The sequence below is a fragment of the Oncorhynchus masou genome, chromosome 33, assembly GCF_036934945.1.
Source record: "Oncorhynchus masou masou isolate Uvic2021 chromosome 33, UVic_Omas_1.1, whole genome shotgun sequence".
Taxonomy (NCBI): Eukaryota; Metazoa; Chordata; class Actinopteri; order Salmoniformes; family Salmonidae; genus Oncorhynchus; species Oncorhynchus masou.
The window spans coordinates 15,702,888-15,719,689 of NC_088244.1; the positions used below are offsets into that span (position 1 = coordinate 15,702,888).

Here is a 16,802-nt window from a genome sequence, read left to right on the forward strand (position 1 = left end):
CCAGGGTATCAACCCTATTTACTCAATAGCACCAGGGTATCAACCCTATTTACTCAATAGCACCAGGTTATCAACCCTATTTACTCAATAGCATCAGGGTATCAACCCTATTTACTCAATAGCACCAGTTTATCAACCCTAATTACTCAATAGCACCAGGGTATCAACCCTATTTACTCAATAGCATCAGGTTATCAACCCTATTTACTCAATAGCACCAGGGTATCAACCCTATTTACTCAATAGCATCAGGGTATCAACCCTATTTACTCAATAGCACCAGGGTATCAACCCTATTTACTCAATAGCATCAGGGTATCAACCCTATTTACTCAATAGCATCAGGTTATCAACCCTATTTACTCAATAGCACCAGGTTATCAACCCTATTTACTCAATAGCACCAGGGTATCAACCCTATTTACTCAATAGCATCAGGTTATCAATCCTATTTACTCAATAGCACCAGGGTATCAACCCTATTTACTCAATAGCATCAGGTTATCAACCCTATTTACTCAATAGCACCAGGGTATCAACCCTATTTACTCAATAGCACCAGGGTATCAACCCTATTTACTCAATAGCATCAGGTTATCAACCCTATTTACTCAATAGCACCAGGGTATCAACACTATTTACTAAATAGCATCAGGGTATCAACCCTATTTACCTCAATAGCATCAGGTTATTAACCCTATTTACTCAATAGCACCAGGTATCAACCCTATTTACTCAATAGCACCAGGGTATCTATTTACTCAATAGCACCAGGGTATCAACCCTATTTACCTCAATAGCACCAGGGTATCAACCCTATTTACTCAATAGCATCAGGGTATCAACCCTATTTACTCAATAGCATCAGGTTATCAACCCTATTTACTCAATAGCACTAGGTTATCAACCCTATTTACTCAATAGCATCAGGTTATCAACCCTATTTACTCAATAGCACCAGGGTATCAACACTATTTACTCAATAGCACCAGGGTATCAACCCTATTTACTCAATAGCACCAGGTTATCAACCCTATTTACTCAATAGCACCAGGGTATCAACCCTATTTACTCAATAGCACCAGGTTATCAACCCTATTTACTCAATAGCACCAGGTTATCAACCCTATTTACTCAATAGCACCAGGGTATTAACCCTATTTACTCAATAGCACCAGGTTATCAACCCTATTTACTCAATAGCACTAGGTTATCAACCATATTTAGTCAATAGCACCAGGTTATCAACCCTATTTACTCAATAGCACCAGGGTATCAACCCTATTTACTCAATAGCACCAGGGTATTAACCCTATTTACTCAATAGCACCAGGGTATCAACCCTATTTACTCAATAGCACCAGGGTATCAACACTATTTACCTCAATAGCACCAGGTTATCAACCCTATTTACTCAATAGCACCAGGGTATCAACCCTATTTACTCAATAGCACCAGGGTATCAACCCTATTTACTCAATAGCATCAGGTTATCAACCCTATTTACTCAATAGCACCAGGGTATCAACACTATTTACTCAATAGCACCAGGGTATCAACCCTATTTACTCAATAGCACCAGGTTATCAACCCTATTTACTCAATAGCACCAGGTTATCAACCCTATTTACTCAATAGCACCAGGGTATCAACCCTATTTACTCAATAGCACCAGGGTATCAACCCTATTTACTCAATAGCACCAGGGTATCAACCCTATTTACTCAATAGCACCAGGGTATCAACCCTATTTACTCAATAGCACCAGGGTATCAACCCATTTACTCAATAGCATCAGGTTATTATTTACTCAATAGCACCAGGGTATCAACCCTATTTACTCAATAGCACCAGGGTATCAACCCTATTTACTCAATAGCACCAGGGTATCAACCCTATTTACTCAATAGCACCAGGGTATCAACCCTATTTACTCAATAGCACCAGGTTATCAACCCTATTTACTCAATTGCACCAGGGTATCAACCCTATTTACTCAATAGCACCAGGGTATCAACCCTATTTACTCAATAGCATCAGGGTATCAACCCTATTTACCTCAATAGCATCAGGTTATTAACCCTATTTACTCAATAGCACCAGGGTATCAACCCTATTTACTCAATAGCACCAGGGTATCAACCCTATTTACTCAATAGCATCAGGTTATCAACCCTATTTACTCAATAGCACCAGGGTATCAACACTATTTACTCAATAGCATCAGGGTATCAACCCTATTTACTCAATAGCATCAGGGTATCAACCCTATTTACTCAATAGCATCAGGTATCAACCCTATTTACTCAATAGCACCAGGTTATCAACCCTATTTACTCAATAGCACCAGGTTATCAACCCTATTTACTCAATAGCACCAGGGTATCAACACACTCAGCACCAGTGTATCAACCCTATTTACCTCAATAGCACCAGGGTATCAACCCTATTTACTCAATAGCACCAGGGTATCAACCCTATTTACTCAATAGCACCAGGTTATCAACCCTATTTACTCAATAGCACCAGGGTATCAACACTATTTACTCAATAGCATCAGGGTATCAACCCTATTTACCTCAATAGCATCAGTTTATCAACACTATTTACTCAATAGCACCAGGGTATCAACACTATTTACTCAATAGCATCAGGGTATCAACCCTATTTACCTCAATAGCACCAGGGTATCAACCCTATTTACTCAATAGCACCAGGGTATCAACCCTATTTACTCAATAGCACCAGGGTATTAACCCTATTTACTCAATAGCACCAGGGTATTAACCCTATTTACTCAATAGCACCAGGGTATCAACCCTATTTACTCAATAGCATCAGGTTATCAACCCTATTTACTCAATAGCATCAGGGTATTAACCCTATTTACTCAATAGCACCAGGGTATCAACACTATTTACTCAATAGCATCAGGTTATCAACACTATTTACTCAATAGCACCAGGGTATTAACCCTATTTACTCAATAGCACCAGGGTATTAACCCTATTTACCTCAATAGCACCAGGGTATCAACCCTATTTACTCAATAGCACCAGGGTATCAACCCTATTTACTCAATAGCATCAGGGTATCAACCCTATTTACTCAATAGCACCAGGTTATCAACCCTATTTACTCAATAGCATCAGGGTATCAACCCTATTTACTCAATAGCATCAGGGTATCAACCCTATTTACTCAATAGCACCAGGGTATCAACCCTATTTACTCAATAGCATCAGGGTATCAACCCTATTTACTCAATAGCATCAGGTTATCAACCCTATTTACTCAATAGCACTAGGTTATCAACCCTATTTACTCAATAGCACCAGGGTATCAACCCTATTTACTCAATAGCATCAGGTTATCAATCCTATTTACTCAATAGCACCAGGGTATCAACCCTATTTACTCAATAGCACCAGGTTATCAACCCTATTTACTCAATAGCACCAGTTTATCAACCCTATTTACTCAATAGCACCAGGGTATTAACCCTATTTACTCAATTGCACCAGGGTATTAACCCTATTTACTCAATAGCACCAGGATATCAACCCTATTTACTCAATAGCATCAGGTTATCAACCCTATTTACTCAATAGCATCAGGTTATCATCCATATTTAGTCAATAGCACCAGGTTATCAACCCTATTTACTCAATAGCACCAGGGTATCAACCCTATTTACTCAATAGCACCAGGGTATCAACCCTATTTACTCAATAGCACCAGGGTATCAACCCTATTTACTCAATAGCATCAGGTTATCAACCCTATTTACTCAATAGCACCAGGGTATCAACCCTATTTACTCAATAGCACCAGGGTATCAACCCTATTTACTCAATAGCACCAGGTTATCAACCCTATTTACTCAATAGCACCAGGTTATCAACCCTATTTACTCAATAGCACCAGGGTATTAACCCTATTTACTCAATAGCACCAGGGTATCAACCCTATTTACTCAATAGCACCAGGGTATCAACCCTATTTACTCAATAGCACCAGGGTATCAACCCTATTTACTCAATAGCACCAGGGTATCAACCCTATTTACTCAATAGCATCAGGTTAGCATCAGGTTACTCTATTTACAACCCTATTTACTCAATAGCACCAGGGTATCAACCCTATTTACTCAATAGCATCAGGGTATCAACCCTATTTACTCAATAGCACCAGGGTATCAACCCTATTTACTCAATAGCACCAGGGTATCAACCCTATTTACTCAATAGCATCAGGGTATCAACCCTATTTACCTCAATAGCATCAGGTTATTAACCCTATTTACTCAATAGCACCAGGGTATCAACCCTATTTACTCAATAGCACCAGGGTATCAACCCTATTTACTCAATAGCATCAGGTTATCAACCCTATTTACTCAATAGCATCAGGGTATCAACCCTATTTACTCAATAGCATCAGGGTATCAACCCTATTTACTCAATAGCATCAGGGTATCAACCCTATTTACTCAATAGCACCAGGTTATCAACCCTATTTACTCAATAGCACTAGGTTATCAACCCTATTTACTCAATAGCACCAGGTTATCAACCCTATTTACTCAATAGCATCAGGTTATCAACCCTATTTACTCAATAGCACTAGGTTATCAACCCTATTTACTCAATAGCACCAGGGTATCAACACTATTTACTCAATAGCACCAGTGTATCAACCCTATTTACCTCAATAGCACCAGGGTATCAACCCTATTTACTCAATAGCACCAGGGTATCAACCCTATTTACTCAATAGCACCAGGTTATCAACCCTATTTACTCAATAGCACCAGGGTATCAACACTATTTACTCAATAGCATCAGGGTATCAACCCTATTTACCTCAATAGCATCAGGTTATCAACACTATTTACTCAATAGCACCAGGGTATCAACACTATTTACTCAATAGCATCAGGGTATCAACCCTATTTACCTCAATAGCACCAGGGTATCAACCCTATTTACTCAATAGCACCAGGTTATCAACCCTATTTACTCAATAGCACCAGGGTATTAACCCTATTTACTCAATAGCACCAGGGTATTAACCCTATTTACTCAATAGCACCAGGGTATCAACCCTATTTACTCAATAGCATCAGGTTATCAACCCTATTTACTCAATAGCATCAGGGTATTAACCCTATTTACTCAATAGCACCAGGGTATCAACACTATTTACTCAATAGCATCAGGTTATCAACACTATTTACTCAATAGCACCAGGGTATTAACCCTATTTACTCAATAGCACCAGGGTATTAACCCTATTTACTCAATAGCACCAGGGTATCAACCCTATTTACTCAATAGCACCAGGGTATCAACCCTATTTACTCAATAGCACCAGGGTATCAACCCTATTTACTCAATAGCACCAGGTTATCAACCCTATTTACTCAATAGCATCAGGGTATCAACCCTATTTACTCAATAGCATCAGGGTATCAACCCTATTTACCTCAATAGCACCAGGGTATCAACCCTATTTACTCAATAGCATCAGGGTATCAACCCTATTTACTCAATAGCATCAGGTTATCAACCCTATTTACTCAATAGCACTAGGTTATCAACCCTATTTACTCAATAGCACCAGGGTATCAACCCTATTTACTCAATAGCATCAGGTTATCAACCCTATTTACTCAATAGCACCAGGGTATCAACCCTATTTACTCAATAGCACCAGGTTATCAACCCTATTTACTCAATAGCACCAGGTTATCAACCCTATTTACTCAATAGCACCAGGGGTTTAACCCTATTTACTCAATAGCACCAGGGTATTAACCCTATTTACTCAATAGCACCAGGGTATCAACCCTATTTACTCAATAGCATCAGGTTATCAACCCTATTTACTCAATAGCATCAGGTTATCATCCATATTTAGTCAATAGCACCAGGTTATCAACCCTATTTACTCAATAGCACCAGGGTATCAACCCTATTTACTCAATAGCACCAGGGTATTAACCCTATTTACTCAATAGCACCAGGTTATCAACCCTATTTACTCAATAGCACTAGGTTATCGACCCTATTTACTCAATAGCACCAGGTTATCAACCCTATTTACTCAATAGCACCAGGGTATCAACCCTATTTACTCAATAGCATCAGGGTATCAACCCTATTTACTCAATAGCACCAGGGTATCAACCCTATTTTCAATCAGGGTATCAACCCTATTTACTCAATAGCACCAGGGTATCAACCCTATTTACTCAATAGCACCAGGGTATCAACCCTATTTACTCAATAGCACCAGGTTATCAACCCTATTTACTCAATAGCACCAGGTTATCAACCCTATTTACTCAATAGCACCAGGGTATTAACCCTATTTACTCAATAGCACCAGGGTATCAACCCTATTTACTCAATAGCACCAGGGTATCAACCCTATTTACTCAATAGCACCAGGGTATCAACCCTATTTACTCAATAGCACCAGGGTATCAACCCTATTTACTCAATAGCATCAGGTTATCAACCCTATTTACTCAATAGCACCAGGGTATCAACCCTATTTACTCAATAGCATCAGGGTATCAACCCTATTTACTCAATAGCACCAGGGTATCAACCCTATTTACTCAATAGCACCAGGGTATCAACCCTATTTACTCAATAGCATCAGGGTATCAACCCTATTTACCTCAATAGCATCAGGTTATTAACCCTATTTACTCAATAGCACCAGGGTATCAACCCTATTTACTCAATAGCACCAGGGTATCAACCCTATTTACTCAATAGCATCAGGTTATCAACCCTATTTACTCAATAGCACCAGGGTATCAACACTATTTACTCAATAGCATCAGGGTATCATCCCTATTTACTCAATAGCATCAGGGTATCAACCCTATTTACTCAATAGCATCAGGGTATCAACCCTATTTACTCAATAGCACCAGGTTATCAACCCTATTTACTCAATAGCACTAGGTTATCAACCCTATTTACTCAATAGCACCAGGTTATCAACCCTATTTACTCAATAGCATCAGGTTATCAACCCTATTTACTCAATAGCACTAGGTTATCAACCCTATTTACTCAATGGCACCAGGGTATCAACACTATTTACTCAATAGCACCAGTGTATCAACCCTATTTACCTCAATAGCACCAGGGTATCAACCCTATTTACTCAATAGCACCAGGGTATCAACCCTATTTACTCAATAGCACCAGGTTATCAACCCTATTTACTCAATAGCACCAGGGTATCAACACTATTTACTCAATAGCATCAGGGTTTCAACACTATTTACTCAATAGCACCAGGGTATCAACCCTATTTACCTCAATAGCACCAGGGTATCAACCCTATTTACTCAATAGCACCAGGGTATCAACCCTATTTACCTCAATAGCACCAGGGTATCAACCCTATTTACTCAATAGCATCAGGGTATCAACCCTATTTACTCAATAGCACCAGGTTATCAACCCTATTTACTCAATAGCACTAGGTTATCAACCCTATTTACTCAATAGCACCAGGTTATCAACCCTATTTACTCAATAGCATCAGGTTATCAACCCTATTTACTCAATAGCACTAGGTTATCAACCCTATTTACTCAATAGCACCAGGGTATCAACACTATTTACTCAATAGCACCAGTGTATCAACCCTATTTACCTCAATAGCACCAGGGTATCAACCCTATTTACTCAATAGCACCAGGGTATCAACCCTATTTACTCAATAGCACCAGGTTATCAACCCTATTTACTCAATAGCACCAGGGTATCAACACTATTTACTCAATAGCATCAGGGTATCAACACTATTTACTCAATAGCACCAGGGTATCAACCCTATTTACCTCAATAGCACCAGGGTATCAACCCTATTTACTCAATAGCACCAGGGTATCAACCCTATTTACCTCAATAGCACCAGGGTATCAACCCTATTTACCTCAATAGCACCAGGGTATCAACCCTATTTACTCAATAGCACCAGGGTATCAACCCTATTTACCTCAATAGCACCAGGGTATCAACCCTATTTACCTCAATAGCACCAGGGTATTAGGCCAACGGCAATTTACTCAACACAACCACGGTATTGCAGAACCTTCACCTGGGATTATATCCCCTGTGGTGATCTCTGTTACCATAGAGAGTAATGCTACAAATCGTTATAGTAACCAGTTTAGCGACTTTGTTTTGACTCTGCTACTTTAACAGTGAGTAGTGTGTACTGTAGTGGGACACACCTGCTTCTCTGACTACAGCTGTCCTTGACAGAGTACCTAGAAGTTTCCATAAACACTGATACAGGGTCATGTATGTATCCATTCCCCCTAATGGTTAAGGTTAGAATTGTGGTCGGATAATCTAATCTTAGGTTTGTTGTTAGGTGCAATTTCCGTATTGTGATTCTGTGAACACATTCATTTACATGGGTTACTGGCTGTGACATTTCCACATTTGCTTGTGTTTCATAGAAAACAAACAGGAATCATGAGGTTTGTGTGAGCGAAGTGTTTGCCTACAGTAAGACTAGGCAGCGTGCATGCATTTGTGTTCAGGGCCACTCCTTACTTGCAGCTGACAGACAGAGTGCAGCGTTTCATCATGCTATTTATTCCCCACTTGTCTCTGAATGCAGTGTGTGTGTTTCACGTTTCCAGTTGTACAGGATACACGTGGTATATACTATCCAATGAAAGGCTTATTTGCAGGTTCCTTTTTGACAATGCAACAACAATAAGAAATAATAAAATAAAATAACAGGAACATAAAGTAAATGGCTCAGTAGAATAGAATAAACATGTTTCTATTCATGAATGTACTGTATATGTGTGGATGTGTGTGTGTGTCTGTGTTGGTGTGTGTATGTCTGTGGGTGTGTGTGTGTGTGTATGTCTGTGTGGGTGTGTGTGTGTATGTCTGTGTGGGTGTGTGTGTGTCTGTATGGGTATGTCTGTGTGGGTGGGTGGGTAAGTCTGTGTGGATGTGTGCGTGAGTGAGTGCATGTGTGTTAAGGTGCGGAGAATCAGAGCAGGTGGTCAGTCCAGTTTAATATTCAGTAGTCTGATGGCTTGAAGTTATTGGGTCTGGAATGGGGAGTAAACCCCGTCCCTTTCCGTATGCGTGCCATTGGTTGGAACAGGCAGCGAGTCTCCAGTATAGCGCCATCTGAGGGGTCAATGACGCCCCCTCGTGGATTTGAAGAAATAGGAAAAAAAATATATCTCCACCACTCTTGACAACTTTGTGCCTGAATGTGGAGGAGGGACATATTTCATCGAACTCAAACGTGGAATACATAACACACTTGAAACCTGAAAACAATGTGGTTGAAACAATGTTTGTGAAGTACCCAAATTAGACATGCCACTTGAAGGTACTGTTGTCACCATGGGTGTTTGGGGCTTTTGGCAAGGGAGGACCCAAACTCGTGCTATTCCCCATCCCTGAGATAGGTGCACTGGGGCAGTCTCAGGACCATCCCCTGGAAGTTGGTTGGCGCTTGTGCCAGGCAGACCGGCGATGCGCCTGGGAACCAGGCCGGTCAGACCTGGTGATGGGCCGACTCCTGGGGAAGCCCACTTATCTGGGCTTCCAGGCATGTCGGCCTTCCAGAAGGTAGGATTCACATTAGCCACGGCCTTGTTAGCCTACGGGGCAAAGTAGCCAGCTAGCTTGCCATCCACCGAACCTTGATGACTTCTGCCGTGGGGGTGAATACGGCAACTTCACCTCAAAACAAATAGCAGCCCTGCGGCCCTGTTCTATGAACGATGTGTTGGATACCAGGTTTTCCCCCGCTACTCCCGTAGCATGATGAGGTGGCTGTCATGGAAAGAAGTCCTCTTTGTCACCCGAGAAACCCCCGGAGCTGTCCAGAGACACTAAGTCATCATCCGAACCTGGGCCCTGTATGTAACCAGTGGTCTCACAATCTCGCTGTTGGGATGCTATGCTCCGACCACATCCCCAAGTCTCTCTCCACCTCCTCCTCAGTCCAAGACGAGGTACCGGCATCCGGGAAAGGAAAGTTGCCATTGGTAACGCCAAGCTTCCTCAAGAATATTACATGTCTTTCTAGGGAGTTTGCACACAGTAGGTGGCAATGCACACACGCACTGGTTTGAATGACGGCCGCCTCAGCCTGTTCCAAGCCGAGACAAACTACACACGTACAGTTCTAGTCAAAAGTTTGGACACACCTACTCATTCAAGGTTTTTCTTTATTTGTACTATTTTCGACATTGTAGAATAATAGTGAAGACATCAAAACTATGAAATAACACATACAGTGGGGAGAACAAGTATTTGATACACTGCCGATTTCGCAGGTTTTCCTACTTACAAAGCATGTAGAGGCCTGTAATTTTTATCATAGGTTCACGTCAACTGTGAGAGACGGAATCTAAAACAAACATCCAGAAAATCACATTGTATGATTTTTAAGAAATTAATTTGCATTTTATTGCATGACATAAGTATTTGATCACCTACCAACCAGTAAGAATTCCGTCTCTTACAGACCTGTTAGTTTTTCTTTAAGAAGCCCTCCTGTTCTCCACTCATTACCTGTATTAACTGCACCTGTTTGAACTCGTTACCTGTATAAAAGACACCTGTCCACACACTCAATCAAACAGACTCCAACCTCTCCACAATGGCCAAGACCAGAGAGCTATGTAAGGACATCAGGGATAAAATTGTAGACCTGCACAAGGCTGGGATGGGCTACAGGACCTGGTCAATGACCTGAAGAGAGCTGGGACCACAGTCTCAAAGAAAACCATTAGTAACACACTACGCCGTCATTGATTAATTTCCTGCAGCGCACGCAAGGTCATCCTGCTCAAGCCAGCGCATGTCCAAGTCCGTCTGAAGTTTGCCAATGACCATCTGGATGATCCAGAGGAGGAATGGGAGAAGGTCATGTGGTCTGACGAGACAAAAATAGCGCTTTTTGGTCCAAACTCCACTCGCCGTGTTTGGAGGAAGAAGAAGGATGAGTACAACCCCAAGGACACCATCCCAACCGTGAAGCATGGAGGTGGAAACATCATTCTTTGGGGATGCTTTTCTGCAAAGGGGACAGAACGACTGCACCGTATTGAGGGGAGGATGGATGGGGCCATGTATCGTGATATTTTGGCCAACAACCTCCTTACAGGTTTCTGTACCAAATATTAAGTTCTGCTTTTCTGATGTATCAAATACTTACTGAATGTCATGCAATAAAATGCACATTAATTATGTAAAAATCATACAATGTGATTTTCTGGATTTTTGTTTTAGATTCCGTCTCTCACAGTTGACGTGTACCTATGATGAAAATTACAGACCTCTACATGCTTTGTAAGTAGGAAAACCTGCGAAATCAGCATTGTATCAAATCTTGTACTCCCCACTGTATGGAATCATGTAGTAATGAAAAAAGTGTTAACCACATTTTCAATGCAGCCACCCTTTGCCTTGATGACAGCTTTGCACACTCTTGGCATTCTCTCAACCAGCTTCACGAGGAATGCTTTTCCAACAGTCTTAACGGAGTTCCCACATATGCTGAGCACTTGTTGGCTACTTTTCCTTCACTCTGCGGTCCAACTCATCCCAAACCATCTCAATTGGGTTGAGGTCAGGTGATTGTGGAGGCCAGGTCATCTGATGCAGCACTCCATCACCCTCATTCTTGGTCAAATAGCCCTTACACAGCCTGGAGGTGTGTTGGGTTATTGTCCTGTTGAAAACAAATTATAGTCCCACTAAACACAAACCAGATGGGATGGCATATCTATGCAGAATGCTTTGGTAGCCATGCTGGTTAAGTGTGCCTTGAATTCTAAATAAATCACAGACAGTGTCACCAGCAAAGCACCATCACAGCTCTTCCTCCATGCTTCACGGTGGGAACCACACATGCAGAGATCATCCATTCACCTACTCTGCATCTCACAAAGACACAGTGGTTGGAACCAAAAATATCAAATTTGGACTCATCAGACCAAAGGACAGATTTCCACCAGTCTAATGTCCATTGCTTGTGTTTCTTGGCCCAATCAAGTCTCTTATTATTATTGGTGTCCTTTCGTAGTGGTTTCTTTGCAGCAATTCGACCATGAAGTCCTGATTCACGTAGTCTCCTCTGAACAGTTGATGTTGTGATGTGTCTGTTACTTGAACTCTGTGAAGCATTTATTTGGGCTGCAATCTGAGGTGCAGTTAACTGTAATGAACTTATCCTCCTGTGGTGGTCCTCATGAGAGCCAGTTTCCATTATAGAATTTGATTGTTTTTGCGACTGCACTTGAAGAAACGTTCAAGTTCTTGAAATGTTCTGCATTGACTAGGGCTGAGCAATATGGCCAAAATATCATATCATGATATTTTTTAGATTTTTTTTCCGGTATGACGGTATTTTATGTTTTTGATAAATCATAGTTCTAAATTTGCTTTATGAGTAGTGCGTGACCCTAGGATGGCAACCCTAACCCTTTCTCCATTCTGATTGGTTTATACTGTTCAATTGGACTTCAACCTAAAATAATTTCCTGCATTTCCATCAATTTCTGCATTTCCTGCACTCATTTGAGATCATTTCGACACTGCCACGATATGGGCAAAAATACTAGGCCTGATTTTTAACAAAAATGTTGCATTTGTGATTTAGATCAAAACACTTGGGTGAACTTTTGGAATCATGGAAATAGAATTTGCTCTGACTCAGAGCTTTTATTAGCTAGTTAGCTTTCTAGCGATTAGCATTAGTGGCTAACACGATTTAGCTTAACTTGCTAAGAAAATACAAACTAGCTGTTTTCAGATGTAAGAAACACAAACTAATTCAAATTGGAAACAACATTGTTGTCATCAACATTGTTGCATGTGCTGCATTGACCATGCAGACTGAACGAAAGTGTCTCATGGTTAAGCAACAACAAATGCGCTCCTTGAGCGGGACTAGGTCTGCGTGGAAAGCATCATGGAGAGAGAGAGAGAGCGTTGGGGGATAACTCAATTAGCAGAGTAAACTGTAAAAATGGACATTACACATGGTGTATCACATTTAACAAACCAAACATTCAAATACCGTTAATAAAGGTGAAGTAAAAACCCAAACCAGTCCGTGCATCAATACCGGTATATAGTAAAATACGGTATACCGCCTAGCCCTAGCATTGACTGACCTTCATGTCTTAAAGTAATGATGGACTGTCATTTCTCTTTGCTTGTTTGAGCTTTTCTTGCCATAATATGGACTTGGTCGCTTTCTCAGCCATTTACGCTTTGCGCTAGCAAATTGAAGAATAACTACAGTAATTGTTGCTGATTAGGAAACATATGAGAATAAGTACAAGCTTCAGCACACAATGTCCAGGGGGTGAGTCCGCTCTACCGCTATGGAACAGTTTAGTTGGCGTAAAGTAAGACAGTCTCGTTTGCCAATTGTTTTTGTAGCGTGAATCGTTCCTGTTCATGCCGAGGTGAAGAGTGGAAAATTGAAGGAATTAATCCGAGCCTCATGCTGGCACTGTTTCGAATAGATGTCTTAGATTCGTGGGAGCATGGTTCCAGTGATGTACTAGGCCGTCTTCCCCACCCGCTGGAGAACCGTGTGGTCGTGGACAGAGCAATTTCCGTACCAGGCCATGATGCAAATAGTCAGTAAGCTCTAGATGGTCTGCGGTAGTATTTGGAGATGACCCGGAGTAGCATGCCAGATTTCTTCAGCGCCCTCTTGACAAGAGTGGTGGAGTTGAGGGTCCATGTCAAGTCCTCGGGAATGTGGACACCGAGGAAATTAAAACTGCTAACTCTCTCTACGGCAGTCCCGTTGATGTGGATCAGGGCATGTTCCCTACTCTTCTTCCTGAAGTGAACAATCAACTATTTTGTTTTGCTGACGTTGGCAGAGAGGTTGTTGTCCTGGCACCACAATGCCAGTTCACTTATCTCCTTCCTATAGGCTGACTCATATTGTTGGTTATCAGGCCTACATCCATGGTGTCATTAGCAAACTTGATGATGGAGTTGGTGTCATGCAAAGCCACGCAGTCGTGAGTGAACAGGGAGTACAACAGAGGGCTGAGGACACACCACTGGGGGCCCTGTGTTAAAAGACAGTGTGGAGGAGGAGGTGGTTTTACCAAATCCTCACAGCCTGTGGTCTGCCCATCAGGAAGTCCAGGATCCAGTTGCAGAAGGTGGTGTGGTGGTGTTGAGCATGGAGGGAACAATAGTGTTGAATGCTAAACTGTAGTCAATGAACTGTAGTCAATGAACAACATTCTTACATAGGTGTTCCTGTTATCCCAATGTGTTACATCTGTGTGAATAGCGATGGAAATGGCATCTTCCGTGGATCTGTTGGAGCTGTAGGCAAATTGGAGTGGGTCCAGCACTCATTCTGAGGACGCGACCAGGGATGCCTACCGGGCCAGCGGCTTTGTGAGTATTCACTCTTTTGAGAGTTTTTCTCACGACAGCCTCTGAGAGCGTAAGCACCTGGTCGTACAGAGCAGCAAGAGGCCTCCTGGATGGCTCGGTATTGTCTGCCTCGAAATGAGCACAGAATGTTTTAATCTTGTCTGAGAGGGAGACTTCGGTGGGCACCACACAACTGGATTTACCTTTGTAGTCCGTGGTGGTCTGTAATCCTTGCCACATGCTTTGCGAGTCTGAATTGTCGAACATCAATTCAAGTTTGAGTCTGTATTGTCTTTTTGCGTCCCTAATTGATTTGCGGATCTCGTACCTGCTTGCCTTGTATATGTTGCGCGCCAAAGAGTCAGGGTGAATGCTGCAGTACGGGCTCACAGCATTGTACGGAAATCTCCGTTCATCCAGGGTTTTTGGTTGGGGTATGTCCAGATTGTTATTGTGGGTACAACATCAACACATTTTCTAATGACGCCTGTGACTGATGATGTATATTCCTCAATGTTGATGGATGAGACCTGGATGGATGAATCTTTGAACATATTCCAATCAGTATTCTCAAAAAAGTCTTGCAGCAATGAGTCTGCCTCCTCTGTCCAGTGCCTCACTATTCTGTGTCGGTGGCCCCCTTTTGAGTTGCTGCTTGTAGTTGGGGAGTAGGAATAGAGACATGATCTGATTGGCTGAAGTGTGGGCGGGGGAAGGCTTTGTACGCATCGTGGATGTTTGTTTATACATGGCCCATAACATCATTTCCTCTTGTGGGGCAGGATACATCTTGGTGATATATATAATGTGTTTTAAACATGCTTGGTTAAAATCACCCACGACAATAAAGACTGCTTCCGAGTGAGAGGATTCTTGCTGGCTAATGATCGTGTACAGTTCGCTGAGTGCCGCCTTGGTGTTATGCTTGTGCAATACGAACCCAGTTGTAATATTAACACACAATAATTTCCTCTGTGTATAGTGGGGTCAGCATTTTAGCAAGTCGGGTGAACAGGAGCACAAGATTTTTTCAACTTCGGTATACCAGGAATTTTTGTTGAAGAAACCCCTTCCCTTCTCTTACCAGAAGCCTCTGTTCTATCTATACGGAACATGAAAAAGCCATCAGTGGGTGTGCGCATGTGTGTGCACGCTGTCATGCTGCTGTCCCTAGACTCGGGTGTCAGGCACGTAGAGACACAGTGACTGCCCACTAGGGAATATTATTGTCCCTCTTCTGTCTTTCCCTCCTTTTTTCTCTTGCTTTCTCTCTCTGAGAAAGCAAACACTCCTCCGTTTGTTTGTTGTTGACTTGAAGTACAACTCAAACATTGAGGGGGCATTTAGAGTCTCTCTCTCTCTCTCTCTCTCTCTCTCTCTCTCGTTTCATTTTCTCTGTCTCTTCTAGTGAAGTGTTGTGACAATGACTGTCAGAAACAGATTACTTGTTGGTTGGCGGGCCTGGCGAGGCGAGTGGCGTGTGTGTGTGTGTTGGTGTGAATACAACTGCAGAGGGGAGGACTCTCTCTAACCTGCTGCTATTAATACAACCTAATGAACATAATCTGGAGGACAGGTTATCCTCTTACGTTTGTTGGCTGCATGGCTGGTTGCGGAGCACAGGGGAGGGGAGGGGGAGTGATAGAGAGAGAAGGAGAGGGAAAGCAGGCTATGCTGCAGATTCTTTCCTATTGCGCTCTTTAACTACAATGTCCTCTCTCTGCCGCTCGGAGTGAATAGAAAGCAAAACAGATGTTTGAAGCATAGTTTCGTTTCTCCCCCAACTGTCTCTATCTTTCTCTCTTTCCTTTCTTTCTCGCTCTCCCGTTCTCTCTGTTGTGGACTTGCCTAGCCAGAGGGGCAGTAGGACTAAGTGCCTCCTGTGCACTTGTGTATCAGTAGCTGATGTCAACCTCACTGACAATAACAAGAACTGAAACACTAGTTAACATCTCATAGACAAACCCTTGTTCGCCTATCATCTCGTGTCATCATGAATACTTTGAATACAGGAGCTCGGATATCAGGCTGCTGGACTGTAACAGGCTGCAGGTAAGTGCCTCCTCGCATTTATTTATATATTTATTTTTATTCTACTGTCATTTGTCTTCTTTCTCTGTGTCTATATAGTTTACCCCCCTATCTCTGTGTTTAAGACTGAGCTCCATGTGAGCTGCGTCATTCATTTAATTTCATTGTATTTATTTAGCCAGGATAGTCCATTCAGTAACACTTGCCACTGTTTTTCAGGGAGTCCTGTACATGCCTGTGTGTTTTCATTTCCTCCACTCCTCTATAGCAGTGACTAGTGAGCTATCCTTATCTGTCTTTCTCTTTTAAAGAGACTGGCTGGCAGGA

At 42.0% G+C, this 16,802-nt stretch overlaps 1 protein-coding gene across 2 annotated transcripts in view; it reads left to right on the forward strand.

Moving 5' to 3' along the window:
• Nucleotides 1-16,802, forward strand: part of uckl1b (uridine-cytidine kinase 1-like 1b) — an 89,425-nt gene that overhangs the window by 12,569 nt on the left and 60,054 nt on the right. The window contains exon 1 of one of the 2 annotated variants that reach the window (XM_064956527.1): nucleotides 16,100-16,496. The exons of the other annotated variant lie outside the window; for it this stretch is intronic. Within the exon in view, the coding sequence (XP_064812599.1) occupies nucleotides 16,438-16,496 (59 nt within the window). The 5' untranslated portion in view covers nucleotides 16,100-16,437. Of the gene's footprint in view, nucleotides 1-16,099; nucleotides 16,497-16,802 lie in introns of those variants that run through there. 2 annotated transcript variants of the gene reach the window in all.